This window comes from Phyllopteryx taeniolatus, chromosome 1 (genome assembly GCF_024500385.1).
Source record: "Phyllopteryx taeniolatus isolate TA_2022b chromosome 1, UOR_Ptae_1.2, whole genome shotgun sequence".
Lineage (NCBI taxonomy): Eukaryota > Metazoa > Chordata > Actinopteri > Syngnathiformes > Syngnathidae > Phyllopteryx > Phyllopteryx taeniolatus.
The window spans coordinates 10,343,258-10,362,662 of NC_084502.1; the positions used below are offsets into that span (position 1 = coordinate 10,343,258).

At 43.3% G+C, this 19,405-nt stretch overlaps 1 protein-coding gene across 4 annotated transcripts; it reads right to left on the reverse strand.

The window, feature by feature from the left end:
- Positions 1–3,235: 3,235 nt before the first annotated feature.
- LOC133476394 (6-phosphofructo-2-kinase/fructose-2,6-bisphosphatase-like) lies at positions 3,236–18,741 on the reverse strand. 4 transcript variants are annotated; one of them, XM_061769736.1, is made up of 14 exons: positions 18,496–18,741; positions 11,060–11,185; positions 10,881–10,977; positions 10,739–10,805; positions 10,023–10,097; positions 9,865–9,921; positions 9,257–9,378; positions 8,982–9,189; positions 8,064–8,210; positions 6,697–6,801; positions 6,016–6,145; positions 5,883–5,945; positions 5,742–5,806; positions 3,236–3,823 (listed from the first exon to the last, which is right to left on the reverse strand). In XM_061769736.1, exons 1-14 carry the CDS (start codon positions 18,551–18,553, stop codon positions 3,764–3,766), a joined length of 1,380 nt encoding a protein of 459 aa, XP_061625720.1. In that variant the 5' UTR covers positions 18,554–18,741; the 3' UTR covers positions 3,236–3,763. The 4 variants fall into 4 exon arrangements, with proteins under 4 accessions (XP_061625720.1, XP_061625729.1, XP_061625736.1 ...); XM_061769745.1 differs by lacking the exon at positions 18,496–18,741 and adding an exon at positions 17,590–17,769; XM_061769752.1 differs by lacking the exon at positions 18,496–18,741 and adding an exon at positions 11,938–11,956.
- Positions 18,742–19,405: the final 664 nt, after the last annotated feature.

The following is a 19,405-nucleotide window of genomic DNA, read 5'->3' on the forward strand; positions in this document are numbered from 1 at the left end:
GAAAACTCCTAGTTTGGGTTTGAAATTTACTTATGGCCATTTCAACCTCTGAAAATACCAGAAAGATCACCACAATATTTTAAAGTTTATGGATGTTAAGCGTTTTCCTCTACGGTTGTACTGTAAAGAGAAAAAGCTTAATGTCACAAAATTGATCAATTGTCACGTTTTATGTGGACATGCTCACTTCAACCTCTGAAAATATGAACAAAAATATCAGAACGATCTCCACAATATTTTAAATTTTATGTACGTTGAAGGGTTTTTCCTCATTACAGGATGCCGACTGAGCGTGAAGCGCACACGCGCACAATATACTGTGGGTACGGTAAGTATTCAGATCCCCTTAAATTTTTTACTCTTAGTTATATTGCAGCCATTTGCTAAAATAATTTAAGTTCATTTTTTTTTACCTCTATGAACACAGATTTATTAAAAAAGAAAAACTGAAATATCACACAGCCATAAGTATTCAGACCCTTTGCTGTGACACATTTAACTCGGGTGCTGTCCATTTCTTCTCATCGTGCTTGAGATGCTTCTCCACCTTCATTGGAGTCCAGCTGTGTTTGATTATACTGATTGGACTTGATTAGGAAAGCCACACACCTGTCTAAATAAGACCTTACAGCTCAGAGCAAATGAGAATCATGAGGTCAAAGGAACTGCCTGAAGAGCTCAGAGACAGAATTGTGGCAAGGCACAGATCTGGCCAAGGTTACAAAAAAAAAATCTGCTGCACTTAAGGTTCCTAAGAGCACAGTGGCCTCCATAGTCCTTAAATGGAAGACGTTTGGGACAACCAGAACCCTTCCTAGAGCTGGCCGTCCGGCCAAACTGAGCAGGGGAGAAGAACCTTGGTGAGAGAGGTAAAGAAGAACCCAAAGAGGCTGTGGCTGAGCTCCAGAGATGCAGGCGGGACATGGGAGAAAGTTCTAGAAAGTCAACGATTACTGCAGCCCTCCACCAGTCGGGGCTTTATGGCAGAGTGGTCCGAGGGAAGCCTCTCCTCAGTGCAAGACACATGAAAGCCTGCATGGAGTTTGCTAAAAATCACCGGAAGGACTCCAAGATGGTGAGAAATAAGATTCTCTTGTCTGATGAGACCAAGATAGAATTTTTTGGCCTAAATTCTAAGCGGTATGTGTGGAGAAAACCAGGCACTGCTCATCACCTGTCCAACACAGTCCCAACAGTGAAGCGTGGTGGTGGCAGCATCATGCTGTGGGGGTGTTTTTCAGCTGCATGGACAGGACGACTGGTTGCAATCGAAGGAAAGATGAATGCAGCCAAGTACAGGGATATCCTGGACGGAAACCTTCTCTACAGTGCTCAAGACCTCAGACTGGGCCGAAGGTTCGCCTTCAAAAGAGACAATGACCCTAAGCACACAGCTAAAATACCGAAGGAGTGGCTTCAGAACAACTCCGTGCCTGTTCTTGAATGGCCCAGCCAGAGTCCTGACTTAAACCCAATTGAGCATCTCTGGAGAGCCCTGAAAATGGCTGCCCGCCAACGCTCACCATGCAACCTGACAGAACTGGAGAGGATCTGCAAGGAGGAATGGCAGAGGATCCCCAAATCCAGGTGTGAAAAAACTCATTGCTATATTAGCTCAAAAGGGTGCTTCTACTAAATACTGAGCAAAGGGTCTGAATACTTATGGCTATGTGATAGTTCAGTTTTTCTTTTTTAATAAATCTGCAAAAATGTCATCAATTCTATTTTTTTATACTGTCAATGTGGGGTGCTGTGTGTACATTAATGAGGGGGAAATGAACTTAAATGATATTAGCAAATGGCTGAAAGTGTGAAAAATTAAGGGGGTCTGAATACTTTCCGTACCCACTGTACATTATATATTTGAAGAATATCTACTGTACAGTATGTAAGCCTAGATCAGCGACTTAAGAGTGAAGTGGTTGTCATGTCTGGAGATGTCTCCCAGACGTCTTTCTGGCGAGAGTTTCAGCAATATTTTGATCTCCCGGGTCCAGGAGTCTCCGTGACTGATCACAGTGATCGGCAGTCTCGGCGACATCTCCGCCAGTGAGATAGGCCCTAAACAGCGGCGTGGTACCAGGGAAGGGCACGTGGCCATCCACCTCACAGATACATTCCCTCACAATAGTACTTAATTTTGCCAAAGTTGGTGGGTTGGAGGCCTGCATCTTGGCTTGTGCTTCTCCCTTCAACGCCGTTCGAGTTATGCCCAAAGTCTCTATAACAGAGAGTCTCAAAACTCATTTTTGGCCCGGGCCACAGTGTAGTTATGACTTCCCTTGGAGGGCCATTATGACTGTGAACCCATATAAATGAATTATCACCTCATATAATTACAATATATGCAATAAATCAATGGATAACTAGTTTTGAAACCAGAAGCCTATGAAAGTGTTTTTTTTTTTTTGTTTTTAACTATTATTAAATTTCTTTTAAAAGAGGGATTGGCAACAGAAAATACTTGCAATTTCTCAACGTTATTACAAGTGAAGACAATTTGCAATTTTTGGTGTTTTCGCAAGTAACATGAGGTTGACGCACATGACTTGCTTTTGCGGGCCACATAAAATGATGTGGCGGGCCGGCTCTGGGCCACAGGCCACCAGTTGGACCCCTATTCTCTATAGAATTGAATCGAGTGGAGGGGCGGGACCATCGCGGGACTCCAAGCTTCATGTGGAGATATGGACCAAAAGCACCATCCATCCATCCATCCATCCCATTTTCTGGGCCGCTTATCCTCACTCTGGTCGCGGGCGCGCCGGAGCCTATCCCAGCTATCTTCGGGCGGGAGGCGGGGTACACCCTGAACCGGTCGCCAGCCAATCGCAGGGCACATAGAGACAAACAACCATTCGCACTCACATTCACACTTACGGGCAATTTTGAGTGTTCAACCAAAAGCACCTGTTACACATATTCTTGAGGACTTCCAGGAAAATGTTGACAATAAAGCCAAAGAATTCAAAGCCAGCGACGGTGCCACAGTGGAAGCAGAAGCCGAAGGAGGTGCAGGAAATGGAGGCTTTAACTGCCCAGCTACAATTGAGATTTGATGTCTTTGTGAAGATAAGATACCACTTCAACTGAAGGGAACTCCACACTATGCTGTAATGTCTTAACTGTCCGTTTATGTACCTATTTATTTTTCACGCATTAGCTTCAGTTTTCTAGGCCCCGATGTGTTTTTTTTCTTCTTTTTTTATACATATTCTATGTTGTTTTCAAAGAATGTTCTGTTATGTTTTTAATGATAATAATAATAATAAAAAAAAAAATCTGAGAGCGTTTTGAGGCCCCCAAGGACACTGTGCATCATACATTACAAAACAGAATGAACAAGAGAATAAAACAAATGTTTCATTTAAAAAAAAAAAAAAAGAAAACTATATCAGCAAATACCTCAGTAGTAAACATGAGTACACATGAGCGTGCTCACAAAAGCCATAACATAACGGACAGTAGGTGTCAAGTAGACGTGAGCGCAGTTGGGACAGCCCAGGACGGCCATGCTCTGACAGACGAGAACCGATCCCTGCAAGATAGCATTTGCCTTTTGGACTACATATTTACAAGTTATGTAGAAAGTGTCGTCGCACAATCAACCTTCCAGCTGCTACACATTAATGTAGTGTACAGTATTTCACGCAGCTCGTCACAGGAAGAAGGTTGAGGCGCAGGCAACCGCTGTGTGGATTCCACACAATGAGGTCCAACAGGTCATCAGTATCGTATCTTTGCCGTTCGCGGGGCCCTTAGTTTAAATGTGATCAGGAGCCGTCTGCAGAGCTTCCTCTGGGTTTCTGCTGACGTCCACGTTCTGCAACGTGAACACACGCAATGTGATTTCAACAAGGCAATCATCCCCCTCCATCCCCCCAAAAAAATCCCTTTGTCATATTTGTTAAATAGTCATTATGACTTCAAAGTAGTACATGATAAATATGATCTGTTAAAAATATTTTTTTTATATATATATATACACAAAAAAGTGTAATGCTAAATGTGCATGATAAATGATTGATTGATAACTGATTTGGTTGTTTTTCCTCAGGCGTGGTGGTTTTGTGTATATCCGACGGCTGATTTTATTTTTCATATTTATGTTTGTACTACTGTCAAGTCATCATGGCTGTTTTAACAAATGTGACAAAAAAATTGAAATTGCAATTATCTCCTTTAATGAGGCAACTGCATTTAGCATTTGCTTCTCAAACACATTTTGGGGGGAAGGAAACGACCATTAAATCAGAGCAAAATGACAAGCCTTTTTAAATTCATTTTTTCTTATTTAGCTGCATCGGTGATTCCCAACCACAGTGTGCCATGGGAAATTATCCAATTTCATTTAAAAAAAACAATAATTTCAAGAGAGTTGCAACATTGTGTTGATTTATACGGACATTTTGCCTTTTTTTTTTTTTTTTTTTTTTTTGCCAATTTTGCTCATCTCCGTTTTGACATTATTACTGTATTCATTGTCGGCGCTTCGTCACTCTGCATTATTAGCATAATTGTTGTTGATCAGTATTGCACACGACTTGACACTTTAAATGGTTTGAGGACTCTGCGCATTTTGTACAATTGTTGTTCTATCAGTATTATTACTACTGGTCCCCTTACATTGCTCAATGACACTGTACTTACAGTATTGTCATAATAACTTGGTTACTGTAGTACTAAAGTGGCTCCAACTATTAGAGGACTTGTGCGTTTTAACATACTCGGCCAATAAAGATGGACAAAAACAGAACAATTAAATGGTCTTCCACCAGATGGCAGAAATTAGAATTAACCTGTGTGTTATCATTCATATAACAGAATAATCGCTTTGAATGAAAATTTGTGAGTAAATTGAGACGAGATCATCATTATTTCAGTGCTGCATGAATGTTTTGTGACATTTTTGTTGTAGTGTGACATGAGATTGTAAAATATGTGCCTTGGCTCAATCAAGGTTGGGAAACACCGAGCTACATACATTACAGACTCAAAACTTGTACACCACTGCAAACTACTGTTTAACCTCCGTAAGAAATACCCTGTGCAAATAACACTGTAATACATCCTATTTAAAAAATCAAAATTGGGCATTAATTGTCTTCGGACATTTGATACAGCTGTCACGTTTGATTATATTAGATTGTACATGTTGTCATGACTACTATCTTTTCTCTATAAATGTAGAAACTCGAGTTAAGTTTATTTGAACTTCATGTTCACAGTAAACACTGAGTTGACGCAAGAATTTACAAAGTCAGTGATAAAACTACAGTGGTGCCTTGAGGTAGGCGTTTTATTTGTTCCATGCCCACACTCGTATCTCGAAACACTTGTATTTCAAATCATCTTTCCCATCGAAATGAATGGGGATGCAATTAATGCGTTCCAGCCTCCCCCAAAAACATCCCTGTACAAATATTTGCTCTCCAAAAACACTGTCCCCAATGTATTGTTCTTCCTTGTTCTTCTACTTCTGTTGGGGTCTATTGGCGGTTGCCAACGCAGCCTTAATGGCGCATTACTGCCACCAACGTCTGTCTAGTCTCAAATATGACATATTTTTCTAAATATGACCACGAAGTGTTACCTTGTGGTGCAACCTGTTAGCTTGTCTGAGAATTTGACAATGTTTTCTGGTATTAAATGGTATTAAATCCAAGGGTCCTGTTGATGCATTCATTCATTCAGTCATTCATTCCATGACAATAATTACACTATTGTCGGTCTGTTCTTACCGTAGGTTTCTCTCTGTGTGTGTTGACTGCCTCGATATTGAGGTAAAATGGCTCCACTTTGCAGCCTACAAACGAGAAGAACACGAGGACATGAAGACACAGGGATTGCGCCGTCAAAGAGTCAAAAGCGTGACCACTGACCGTAGGCTATTGGTGTGAGTTTGAGCACGGTGTGGAGAGGGCATCTCAGATAGGGGAGCTCGTCTTCAGAGAAAGCAAAAGAAGACTGATTATGTAGGAATGCAAACGACGGTGAACAAGATGACTCGTATACCTGCAGGTTTGTCCAGGAAGTAGGCCAAGAGGCAGCGCATGACAGCTTGGTGGCAGATGACCAGAACATTCTCCTGCCTCTCCAGCTCCATGATGACGGGCTCCAAACGATGGACCAGGTCTTCATAGGACTGGCACATCGAGAACTTTATGTCACACAACTTTTCAATACTCTTTCAAGGCAATGTCACCTAGAATTAGGCTGCAAGTTTCTAGGAGGAAACTAGTTCTCTCTGAGACTTTGGAAAGAAGAGCTTCAGGATACAACGGACACACGTAAGTCCTGAATCCCAAGACAAACCAAACCAAAGCACCAGAAAGAGGAAACAAAGCTAAGGTCTTGAGTCTGAGCTTAGCTCGCATGCTGAACCAGGTAATTTTCTTGTGTTTAAAAAAAAAAAAAAAAGACAGTTGTATGCTTCACTTTATTTAATCCTGATCTTGAAATTGAGCTTGTGTCCATTTGGTCTTAGTTTTCACGTTATCCGTAAATCAAGTGAAGCACCTGTCCGTAAACGTCTTGCCTACACATTGAGCCGAGGGAAAGCTGCACAGGTCATTGCACAGGTCACCATTTATTTAACCAGATTCCCAAGAAATCTGACTGGCAGAATACATTTCCACACGAAGCACATACAAAGTCAACGAAAAAGGAATGAAGTGTGTAGAGGGGAGCACTGACCTCACCCTTGGGGTAACGGTAACGGAATTTGTCCTGGTCCCTCAGCGCAAACTCTTCGGGGAAATGCTCCTGTATCTCCTCATAACTTAACTCCTCACATACGCCCTGTACGAGGAAAACAACACCAGTGATGAAGAATTTAGGGCAGGGGTTCTCCAACTGCCGTCTCCAGATAAGAAATACTTTATTCTCGAAAAATGATGACCTTTTAACCCAACAGAATATGTCTTTTATTTGTCTTGAAAATAAATACAACTTTATTCTCATAACATTACAAAAATGCTTTGAATACTTCCAGAGCAGAGGTCTTCTGACATACAAAGTGCACAAAAATGATTTACAAAATGGTTGTAAATGGGATTTCACTGTCAACTTTTTCTGTAAATTACCTGCAGACTCTGCTGATTTGACTCCAAGACTCCAATTTTCTTTTTTACGCACCAAATGTTTCAACTTGTCCAATTTGTGCTGAATGCCTTTCAAGAGTGTGAGAGGACACTTTACATTTGACTAAAGTTGCTGTTTAACATTAAAGGAGAAGTCACTTGGGTCAATGAGCAACAGTGTTAAAATTTGCTTTGGTTTTCGTCTGATAAATTGTTTTCCTTACTGCTTGATTGCGCATGTTTGTTTTGTATTTCAGTGCCACCTAAGCCTGTGAGCGCTGGGCACCTCGTTTGGTGTATGGCACGATGAAATAATAATACATCTGCCACATCTGCCTCACAGTTCTGCGGATCGGGGTTCAAATCCCGGCCCCACCTGTGTGGAGTTTGCATGTTCTCCCCGTGCCTGCGTGGGTTTTCTCCGGGTACTCCGGTTTCCTCCCACAACCCAAAAATATGCATGGTGGGTCAATTGAAGACTCTGAATTGCCCATAGGTGTGAATGTGAGCGTGAACGGTTGTTTGTTTGTTCATATGTGCCCTGCGATCGGCTGGCGACCAATTGAGGGTGTTCCCCGCCTATCGCCCGAGGATAGCTGGGATGGGCTCGAGCACACCCGTGACCCTAGTGAGGATAAGCGGTACAGAACATGGATGGATGGATGGTGTACTGTACAGTATAAAGCCAATTTTCTCCAGTCTGCGGCTGTTTTTGTGTGGGTTGGAGGTCTTATTTACTGTATTACAGAGTCTGCGACTGCCAATCTCCTGACTGAACAGTAGTTACAGTACATGAACATGAGTAAACCTGTAGTTTTGTTACACTGTCGACCCCTGGTTCTAAGATATTTGACAAAAGCCTCGGTGCTAGTTTGTTATAAAGTTACAGGTTACGTCTGCATGAAAAGCAGGAGGATGTAGGACTACATTATCATTTACCTCAATGAAATAATCAGTATTATTGTGTCGAATGGAACGTACTGCGTCTATCTCATTGAGAGCTTTCCACTGCTCATGCTGGACACCCAGAGTGTGTGCAGTCTGGATGGTTCTCTTCATGTGGCTGGTCCACACCTTCAGGTCATGGATTTTCTGACTCTGGATGAAGGTCTTCAAAGCAGCAGCATACTGTGGACAAGGAATTCAGCTTCTTGATTAGTCTAGTGAAGTCAGTTATATGTACGACATGAGCGTGAGCGAGCACTTTGCAACGGAGGCAAGGAAACACTTTCTCTAAGGAGGAACCATCCAAAAGAAGCCAGACTTTGTGGGACAACCAGTTGGATTGAGATAGAAAGTGGGGAGATAAAGAGAATGAAAACAGGATCGAGGGGTTGAGGACTGAGAGAAAAAGAAATACAACAACAGCTGTATCAACAACAGGATTACCGCTAGTTTAAATTAGGCCTAGTACACACATTACGAAAATGGGGCCGTTTTTGTCCATATTTTGCCCCTTCCCAACCAAGCACGACAAACGCCAGTTGCCAGCATGTTTTATAAGATTATCCTGTGAAATTATCCTGTGGTCTGAGGTGTGTTAAGAGAGAATTTATCCCGATTGTAGGGCCCAAAACAGGTCGGGGCCAACAATCACAACGAATAAAATTCTTCATGTGTGTGGGCAATGCCAAGGACTCCCGAGTCACGACTCCGTGAATTGTGACGCAAAACGAAATGTAGCCGATGAAGAAGCGACCTGACTGAGGAACATGGAGGAAGTGGGCATTAATAAAAACAAACATGTCCTACCTAAAGCGCAGTCCGGTATTTATTTTTTTTAATCTTCATATCTGGAACAGATAATCTCTTTAGATTGAAAAAAATCCTGATGTGTGTAGTGTGTACCAGGCCTTGGTTTTCTTCCACCTCTCAAGTTTTTCGGTGCACGTCACTCACTTCATGTCCTCTGGAGGACAAACAAGAATCTCCGCCGATTCGACCGAGAAGATTGAGTTCGCTCTCCCCGTGGCGGCTCAGGTAGATGGACCTCGGCGCAACGTGGATGTTCATTAGGTAGTAGACGATCCTGCTCTGTATGTGGTCCTGGACAAAATTCACCAGGTACCTTTTACCCACTTCGTAGATTTTGATGTAGGAGAGCTTCCTGTTGAATGTAAGCAAACTTTAGAGCTGCATTTAGTCAGACAATCAGTTCTGTCCTGGCTCGGCACCTGTCTTTCTCATCGTCTATCGGCATGTAGCTTGACTTGTAGCACTCAATGCGCTGCAGAAAGTCTTCCATGGCTTCCTCCATGCTGCGATTCACGTAATCTGGACTCCCAAATTTCACTTGCTGCAAAGGATGTGCAGTATGGATGTTTAATGGAGGGGCGTGGAGGATATACATCGATTATTCACAAAAAGTCAGGCATAATTGGCTTCCGTGGGGGAAATTCAGGATGAACCTAAAATGCAGTGGAACCTTTTTATCTTCTCCAAACTTTTCAATGTGCAATTGTTCAGGGCCCCGTAAAGACCCTGGTGCTTGGCGTCCTGGACGACCTCCTGAACCGCTCAGCCAAGCACCTCACCTCGGGTGGCCTGGATGGCCACCAGACTGACCTGAGGGCTGGACTCTGACTGACTCTCTCAGCTCCTTGTTGTCCAACAGGAAGTTATGAGTAGTACTGAAACATCGACCAGCTGGACATTTGCATTTAAAAGTTCAAAACAGAAGATCAATTTAAGTTTGTATTTTAGGTTCATACTGCATTTTTACCCGAAAGAGGAATATCCTGAACTTTTCTTGAGTAGTTTATAAGCGATCCGGAGTTCTCACCTTGACATTCTCTGCAATTATTTCTGGGTCATCACAGATTGACTCCACAAAGAAAACCTGCGTACAAACATTTTTAAAAGACGTGTATGTCGACACCCACACACAAGACATAACAGAGTATGGTGGTGGATCCTTATTTTCCACCCACTTCCGCTTGCCTTGTAGCCTTTCTCTTTGGCAAAACTGAGGATGACTGCCCTTCTCTCCCTGGTGGTGTTAGTGGCATCAAAAACCTGCATGAGACACATTTGATATCAATGCTTTGAGCTTAATGCTTAAAAAAATAATAATAAAAAAAAACAAGCGCGTGAGAGGTAATCTCGAGTTACAGTGGATATAAAAGTTCAAATGCCAATTCCAATATTAATGTGATCAATAACCTTTAAAACTCAATGGTCATTTTTTAAACATCTTTTTGAGAGGGGAAATAATGTGGTTGCACAAGTGTGCACACCCCCTTATGAATGAATTAACTCAGGATCAGAATCAACCATCCATCCATTTTCTGAGCCGCTTATCCTCACAAGGGTCGCGGGAGTGCTGGAGCCTATCCCAGAATCAACCAATCATATTCAAACTCATGTTCAATGGGAGTTAACACAAAACTGCCAGAATTTAAATTGTCTCTAATTCACCCCAACTTTTTTTTTTGGGGGGGGGGGGGGGTTTAGCAGAATGCTGACTGGCAAATGGAACAGTTCATAATTCCATTCACCTTAAGAAAGGCCCCAGTTCCATCTGAAGAAAAGCAGCCCCTGTTCATGATGCAGCCACCCCCATGATTCACTGTAGACATGTACATTATGTAGGTATGGCTCGTACATATTGTTTCATCTCACTGAGGTTGTGATGTTTAAATGGTCTTCCGACTCACCGCCACTTGACCTTCCTCATTTGCAAAGTACGTAGCGACGTCTCTGAGGGCGACTGCCGCACAGGCCCTGCGAAGCAACGCGCAATTGTGACACCTCTTTAACACCATCGTTAGGTAGCTTTTCGCTCTCGGGGGCCCTCACTTGCGGATCTTCATGGCGTCCTCGTTGTCGGGTTTAAAGAACTCAAAGTTGTCATAGATCTTGACGGCCTGCCGCCGGTACTGGCCGACATTGAACGCTGGCGGGAAAGAACGACAATAAGCAGGGGTGGAACGCACATAGTTGACCCGTAGTCATGTGTTTGTCTCTGTAAAGCAAACTTTTTGTGGGAACTCCGATCCAGTTCAGGTAGCGGGTGAGCTTTTTGGAGATGTAGGTCTTCCCTCTGGCTGGCAGGCCCACCATGACGATGAGTGTAGGAGAGTTGCAGAGCTGCGGCACTGATGCTGGACACGGGAGGCACAAAGAGACAGTTTAAGTCAATGACGCATCACACGCATCGTTGATAAACAAAATATGCAAAGTTAGACAATGATAAGTGAAAGGGGGAATATCTTGCTTCTCCAAATCTGTTGTATCAAATACTCTCCGGGTCATGATCCTCCATGTCACTGTTGTCCATGTTTTTTCCCACCCCAAGTGGATCAATCATTCAATCAATCAAGATCTCTTCTCTCTGTTTTCACTCATAGAAGTTGAAGAAAAGGAACGAGCCTATTTTGACAAAGTAAGGAGTAGAATGTGCAAACGTTGCGATTAAAAGTAATATATCGTCAAAAAAATTAATAAAAATGCAGTCAGCTTCACACCTTCACCCTTCACTGTTGTTCTTGAGCAGACAGACTGGAGTCACTTCTTGTGAATTCAAAATCAATGTTGCAATTCACTTAAAGTTAAAAAAAAATTAAAATAGTTCTACAATATCAAATATGAGACTTTTCCATGACACAATGCAGTAGACTTTTTTGACTTTGTGTTGTAATTTGACCTATTGTGTTTTCTGGAAGCAACAATTAGAGGCTCAAGATGGGTTCAGAAACGATCCCCACAGATCACATTTATCACGTACTACTGTCAAAGTCATTGTGACTGTTTTAACAAATATAACAAGTAGTGATTTAAAAAAAAAAAATGTTAAGTCCCTTTAAGTTGACAAACCATAGAGATGACAGAAGACGCGTGTGTGTCTCTCTCTTACCCAGTCGTGATTCTGCTGTTGCGTGCGGTGATTAAAAAAAAAAAAAAAAAGCTCCAGTCATTTATAAGGCCGCCTGCAGACATGTGTGTCGCCAACGAACCCGGATGGTTCATGTGTCTGTACACGGCCCGGCTGGGGAGCTTGTCGGCCCCCAGGCTGTTCAATTATCAATGGATTATGCCGCATCGTCAAAATGTTGAAAGGGCCGCGTCAATGACTGAGCCTACTGAGACTCAGTTCGGTCTAGTCTGGCTGGCTTTTCACCAACACTGTCTGGATCCCCCGACAGCATGTGAGGGATGCAGAATGAAGACGCATCATCCATTCAACATGAAATGAATCAATCTGTTTACGGTGGCAAACAACAGCCAGCTATCTGGTGCCTTCTGTACTCTTTGAGCCGAGGAACATATTTTACATGAGAGGAATCTCACGGTCCATTACAAAACAAAAATGTAAAAAAAATAAATAAAACAAAAGTACATACAGTAGACCGAAACAATTATCTTCTGTCAATTTGCTCACGATTTTCTTTTTCCCCACCTTATAAGACCCCAAGAACTCCACCAATTGAGATCTCAAAAGCAGTCGACTTCACCTCTCTGCATCTTTTTTTTTTTGTTTTATATTGTACAACCCCAATTCCAATGAAGTTGGGACGTTGTGTTAAACATAAATAAAAACATAATACAATGATTTGCAAATCATTTTCAACCTATATTTAATTGAATACACTACAAAGACAACATATTAAATGTTCAAACTGATAAACTTTATTGTTTTTAGCAAATAATCATCCATCCATCCATCCATTTTCTGAGCCGCTTCTCCTCACTAGGGTCGCGGGTGCGCAGGAGGCGGGGTACACCCTGAACTGGTTGCCAGCCAATTGCAGGCAAATAATCATTAACTTAGAATTTTATGGCTGGAACACGTTCCAAAAAAGCTGGGACAGGTGGCAAAGAAGACTGAGAAAGTTGAGAAATGCTCATCAAACAACTGTTTGGAACATCCCACACGTGAACAGGCTAATTGGGAACAGGTGGGTGCCATGATTGGGTATAAAAGGAGCTTCCCTGAATCGCTCAGTCATTCACAAGCAAAGATGGGGTGAGCTTCACCCCTTTCTGAACAAGTGCGTGAGAAAATAGTCGAACAGTTTAAGGACAATGTTCCTCAATGTAGAATTGCAAGGAATTTAGGGATTTTCATCATCTACGGTCCATAATGCAGCCCTACGGGGGACACAAGTCAGTGCAAACTGTAGGCCGGTCCCAAGCCCGGATAAATGCAGAGGGTTGCGTCAGGAAGGGCATCCGGCTTAAAACCTTGCCAAACAAATATGAGCGTTCATCCAAAGAATTCCATACCGGAATTCGTGGCCCGGGTTAACAACGTCCGCCACCGGCGCCGTCAACCTGTGGGGCACCGTTGGAAATTCAGCTACTGTGGGTCGAAGTCAAAGAAGAAGAAGAGGTGGAAAGCGGGTTCTTCGGCAGAAAGAGAAGAGGAAAACACAGAGCCTAGAACTGAATGTGGGGACTATGACAGGAAAATCTCGGGAGTTGGTTGACATGATGATTAGGAGAAAGGTTGATATATTGTGTGTCCAGGAGACCAGGTGGAAAGGCAGTAAGGCTAGAAGTTTAGGGGCAGGGTTTAAATTATTTTACCATGGTGTAGATGGGAAGAGAAATGGAGTCGGGGTTATTTTAAAAGAAGAGTTGGCTAAGAATATCTTGGAGGTGAAAAGAGTATCAGATCAAGTGATGAGGCTGAAATTTGAAATTGAGGGTGTTATGTGTAATGTGATTAGTGGCTATGCCCCACAGGTAGGATGTGACGTAGAGGTGAAAGAGAAATTCTGGAAGGAGCTAGATGAAGTAGTTCTGAGCATCCCAGACAGAGAGAGAGTCGTAATTGGTGCAGATTGTAATGGACATGTTGGTGAAGGTAATAGGGGTGATGAAGAAGTGATGGGTAAGTACGGCATCCAGGAAAGGAATTTGGAGGGACAGATGGTGGTAGACTTTGCAACAAGGATGCAAATGGCTGTAGTGAACACTTTTTTCCAGAAGAGGCACAAACATAGGGTGACCTACAAGAGCGGAGGTAGACGCACACAGGTGGATTACATTTTGTGCAGACGATGTAATCTGAAGGAGGTTACCAACTGTAAGGTAGTTGTAGGGGAGAGTGTGGCTAGACACCATAGGATGGTGGTGTGTAAGATGACTCTGGTGGTGGGGAGGAAAATTAGGAAGAAAAAAGCAGAGAAGAGAACCATGTGGTGGAAGATGAGACAGGATGAGTGTTGTGCAGCTTTTCGGGAAGAGGTGAGACAGGCTCTCGGTGGACGGGAGGAGCTTCCAGAACACTGGACCACTGCAGCCAAGGTGATTAGAGAGGCAGGCAGGAGAGTACTTGGTGTATCTTCTGGCAAGAAAGGAGAGAAGGAGACTTGGTGGTGGAACCTCACAGTACAGGAAATCATACAAGGAAAAAGGTTAGCTAAGAAGAAGTGGGACACTGAGAGGACCGAGGAGAGGCGAAAGGAATACATTGAGATGCGACACAGGGCAATGGTAGAGGTGGCAAAGGCAAAACAAGAGGCATATGATGACATGTATGGCAGGTTGGACACTAAAGAAGGAGAAAAGGATCTATACAGGCTGGCCAGATAGAGGGATAGAGATGGGAAGGATGTGCAGCAGGTTAGGGTGATTAAGGATAGAGATGGAAATATGTTGACTGGTGTCAGCAGTGTGCTAGCTAGATGGAAAGAATACTTCGAGGAGTTGATGAATGAGGAAAATGATAGAGAAGGGAGAGTAGAAGAGGCAAGTGTGGTGGACCAGGAAGTGGCAATGATTAGTAAGGGGGAAGTTAGAAAGGTACTAAAGAGAATGAAAAATGGAAAGGCAGTTGGTCCTGATGACATTCCTGTGGAGGTATGGAAGCATCTAGGAGAGGTGGCTGTGGAGTTTTTGACCAGCTTGTTCAATAGAATTCTAGTGCGTGAGAAGATGCCTGAGGAATGGAGGAAAAGTGTACTGGTGCCCATTTTTAAGAACAAAGGTGATGTGCAGAGCTGTGGCAACTATAGAGGAATAAAGTTGATGAGCCACACAATGAAGTTATGGGAAAGAGTAGTGGAGGCTAGACTCAGGACAGAAGTGAGTATTTGCGAGCAACAGTATGGTTTCATGCCTAGAAAGTGTACCACAGATGCATTATTTGCCTTGAGGATGTTGATGGAAAAGTACAGAGAAGGTCAGAAGAAGCTACATTGTGTCTTTGTAGATCTAGAGAAAGCCTATGACAGAGTACCCAGAGAGGAACTGTGGTACTGCATGCGGAAGTCTGGAGTGACAGAGATGTATGTTAGAATAATACAGGACATGTACGAGGGCAGCAGAACAGCGGTGAGGTGTGCTGTAGGTGTGACAGACGAATTTAAGGTGGAGGTGGGACTGCATCAGGGATCAGCCCTGAGCCCCTTCCTTTTTGCAGTGGTGATGGATAGGCTGACAGATGAGGTTAGACTGGAATCCCCGTGGACCATGATGTTTGCAGATGACATTGTGCAGTGAAAGCAGGGAGAAGCTGGAGGAACAGTAAGAAAGATGGAGGCATGCACTGGAAAGAAGAGGAATGAAGATTAGCCGAAGTAAGACAAAATATATGTGCATGAATGAGAAGGGTGGTGGGGGAAGAATGAGGCTACAGGGAGAAGAGATAGCGAGGGTGGAGGACTTTAAATACTTGGGGTCAACCGTCCAGAGCAATGGTGAGTGTGGTCAGGAAGTGAAGAAACGGGTCCAAGCAGGTTGGAACGGGTGGAGGAAGGTGTCAGGTGTGTTATGTGACAGAAGAGTCTCTGCTAGGATGAAGGGTAAAGTTTATAAAACAGTGGTGAGGCCAGCCATGATGTACGGATTAGAGACAGTGGCACTGAAGAGACAACAGGAAGCAGAGCTGGAGGTGGCAGAAATAAAGATGTTGAGGTTCGCTCTTGGAGTGACCAGGTTGGATAAAATTAGAAATGAGCTCATCAGAGGGACAGCCAAGGTTCGATAAAGGAATACGCGCTTTGGCGACCCCTAACGGGACAAGCTGAAAGGAAAAGAAGAAGATCATCTACGGTCCATAATATCATCAAAAGGTTCAGAGAATCTGGAGAAATCACTGCTTGTAAGCGGCAAGGCCGAAAACCAACATTGAACGGCCGTGACCTTCGATCCCTCAGGCGGCACTGCATCAAAAACCGACATCAATGTCTAAAGGATATCACCACATGGGCTCAGGAACACTTCAGAAAACCAAACATATGCTGCCATCCAAGCAACGTCTTTTTCATGGATGCCCCTGCTTATTTTATCCAACACAATACCAAACCACATTCTGCACGTGTTACAACAGCATGGCTCCGTAGTAAAAGCGTGCGGGTACTAGACTGGCCTGCCTGCAGTCCAGACCTGTCTCCCATTGAAAATGTGTGCCACATTATGAAGCGTAAAATATGACAACAGAGACCTCGGACTGTTGAACAGCTGAAGCTGTACATCAAGCAAGAATAGGAAAGAATTCCACATACAAAGCTTCAACAATTAGTGTCCTCAGGTCCCAAATGTTTATTGAATGTTGATAAAAGAAAAGGTGAAGTAACACAGTGGTCAACATGACCCTGTCCCAGCTTTTTAGGGACGTGTTGAAGCCATAAAATTCTAAGTTAATGATTATTTGCTAAAAACAATAAAGTTGATCAGTTTGAACATTAAATATCTTGTCTTTGTGGTGTCCATCCATCCATCCATTTTCTGAGCCGCTTCTCCTCACTAGGGTCGCGGGCGTGCTGAAGCACCCCTAAAATAAATCCCAACACCCCTCAAATTTGATCGATTCCTCCCAATTTTTTTTATAACTGCATGTTGTTATTAAATAAACCTAGAAAAGTGTAAAGCAACCGTACTTGGTGGTAACAAGCTGTAAGAACAGTGCTTTTTTTTTTTCAGTACGAGCAATATAGATTTTGCTCTTTGTAATAAAAGGACACTGTTTCTTTGTGCAGGGAACTTTAATTTTTATGATGTACCAAGTCATCATAATAGGTTTTGCATAGACAGACAGATAGAGTTAAGGTTAAGGCTTTTTCCTTTTGTACTTAAAGGGTATGTAAGTTTGCATTCCCCCTCTGCAGCTGTCTCGTGTATCTGCATAAAGAAACGCCCCCAGCTCCCTTGACGGAAAAAAAACAAAATCCCAGGAAGACAGCGGCTCTCGTGCTCGGCTGGAAGTCTGAGAGTGCTCCTCGGTCGGCCGGGTGCGCGTGACAAACCGCTGAAGGAGCGAGGACGCCTCAATAGGGTGCTCGACTGCGGCTGCTTCACTCCAGAGCACCAATGTTAAACAAAATGTTGCTTATTTTGGAATGTACAACCAATTAAAAATATAATATCAACTTTTCTGACGACTTGGCGAGAATGGTGAATTCTCGTCATTTTCAAAAGACCCATTTTAATAATATTCTGCTGTCAGGTCATAACATATGACAAAAACCTTTTACCTGCAAATTCCAGCTTTAAGTACATTTCATAGTCCATACTTTTTGACTTTTATTTACGAGTAAAAGAGTTAAATCAGTTCACCTACTTTTCTTTTCTGTCCTTTGAGTCAAGTACAGAGCGTGAGTACTTTTGCCACCTCTGATCTTCTCCGTATGCCACTCCGAGAAGTTTGACACGCTCGGTTGGGTCCTTCCCCAACTTTATCAAGTATTTCAAATGGATTCTTTGCTCCATGATGTTTGTGCAGTGTGCTTGGCACAGAGTGAGAGAGTTGAACAATGTTCGATTGGAATAGTGGCATTTGGCAAGATGTTGCGCAACCCTGTGACACAAGCAGTTAGGTGATTGGCATTGAGTTGCCGCAGTCTCGTTTCTTCTTTGTCATACCGCATGTGTGATGTATGGTTTTGGTCTTTGCAAAGACATCTTAAACAACAAGGCTGCGCAATTATCTGCACTGATAAAGCGGAATCATTGCTGCACTTTGCACCTCGGGAAAGCTGACACGCACTCTTCGTTAGATGACTTAATCGTCACTGTGTTTAGATGCATGGTTACAGGCAATCTTCTTACTCCGAGTATTCTCTTTTGTTTCGTCGGTTGAGCATTGGGAAATCGCAGGCCACGTAGAAACAGGCAACCATTCGCATTCACATTCCCACCTACGGGCAATTTAGAGTCTTCGATTAAACTGCTTTATTTTGGAGGTCTGAATTTTGACAGGATGTGTTACATAGATGTTGCCCAACTGTTGCCGGACAGACCGGGAGTCTTGTTATTGACGATTTAGAGTCTTCGTTGAAGCTAATAAGGATATTTTTGGAATGTGGGAGGTGCTCTGGCAAAACCCACACAGGAAGGCCAGAGCACAGATTCAAAACCCCCAACCTCAGAACTTTGCTCCCCAAAATACCAGGTGCCACCCAAATGCAACTCTTACTACACGGCTACAACTAGGACGATGCTCTCTGCAGCTCACGTCCGTACTCACCTGTGCTGCTGTCACACCTGCTGCGTCTCACCGCGTGTTCCAGCTGGGGAAGCTCCATTGCGTGCAGCCGTCAGCTGAGCTCACGCAACCCGGGTGACAAGAAGAAGGGATGCTCTTTTTAAAGACATCAAACCCCTCGTGCCCAAGTTATTTGCCAGCCAACCCCGCACCGCAGCCCCACTTTTCATGACACATGGACATACGATAGCAGCGCACTGGTGTTGTCCTTTAATGTTTGCCAGGGCTGGAGTTCATAACACACACTCACACACACACAAACACACACAGTCAGCATGCAGAGGGCGGGTCCTAACTAGTGCAAAGGTCACTAAGAAAGTAAGAAGTGTTTCTATGTGTATATACAGACAGAAAGAACTAGATAGCTACGTCTGTTTTTCTGCACGTTCAATGGCTGACCAGTGGGTGGCAGTGCATGGGTTGCAATACCAGCGTTCACTGGAGTAACTTGTCAACAAGAGTTATGCATATAAAAGAAAACAGTGACGAGAGCTGGTCCACACTCAATGAAATTGGATTTTGGGGCCCTCTATTTCTGTCCGTATCCCTTTTCATCATTAGTCATAACACACGTACTGGGCCGAAAATGTAGATGTCACCACTAGTAAACAAAACCCTCTATGGCATTCATCAAACAGGGAGAATGGCTTGAGTTAGGATTTTAGTCATCTTCTCTATTGCCGTAGTTTGAATGTGTGAAGAAAAGAAGATGATGTTACGTGAGTTGAATTGCTTGGATGCAAGACAGAACACAGGCTGTAATTTATATTTTGATAGGTAGGTTCATTAAAAATAGCTGTAGTTGAAACTCAGATATAGTTAGCATGATCATTGAGTAACTGGCTAATTAATTGACTTTTTTTGTTGCTCGGATTAATGGCAAAGGCGTGCT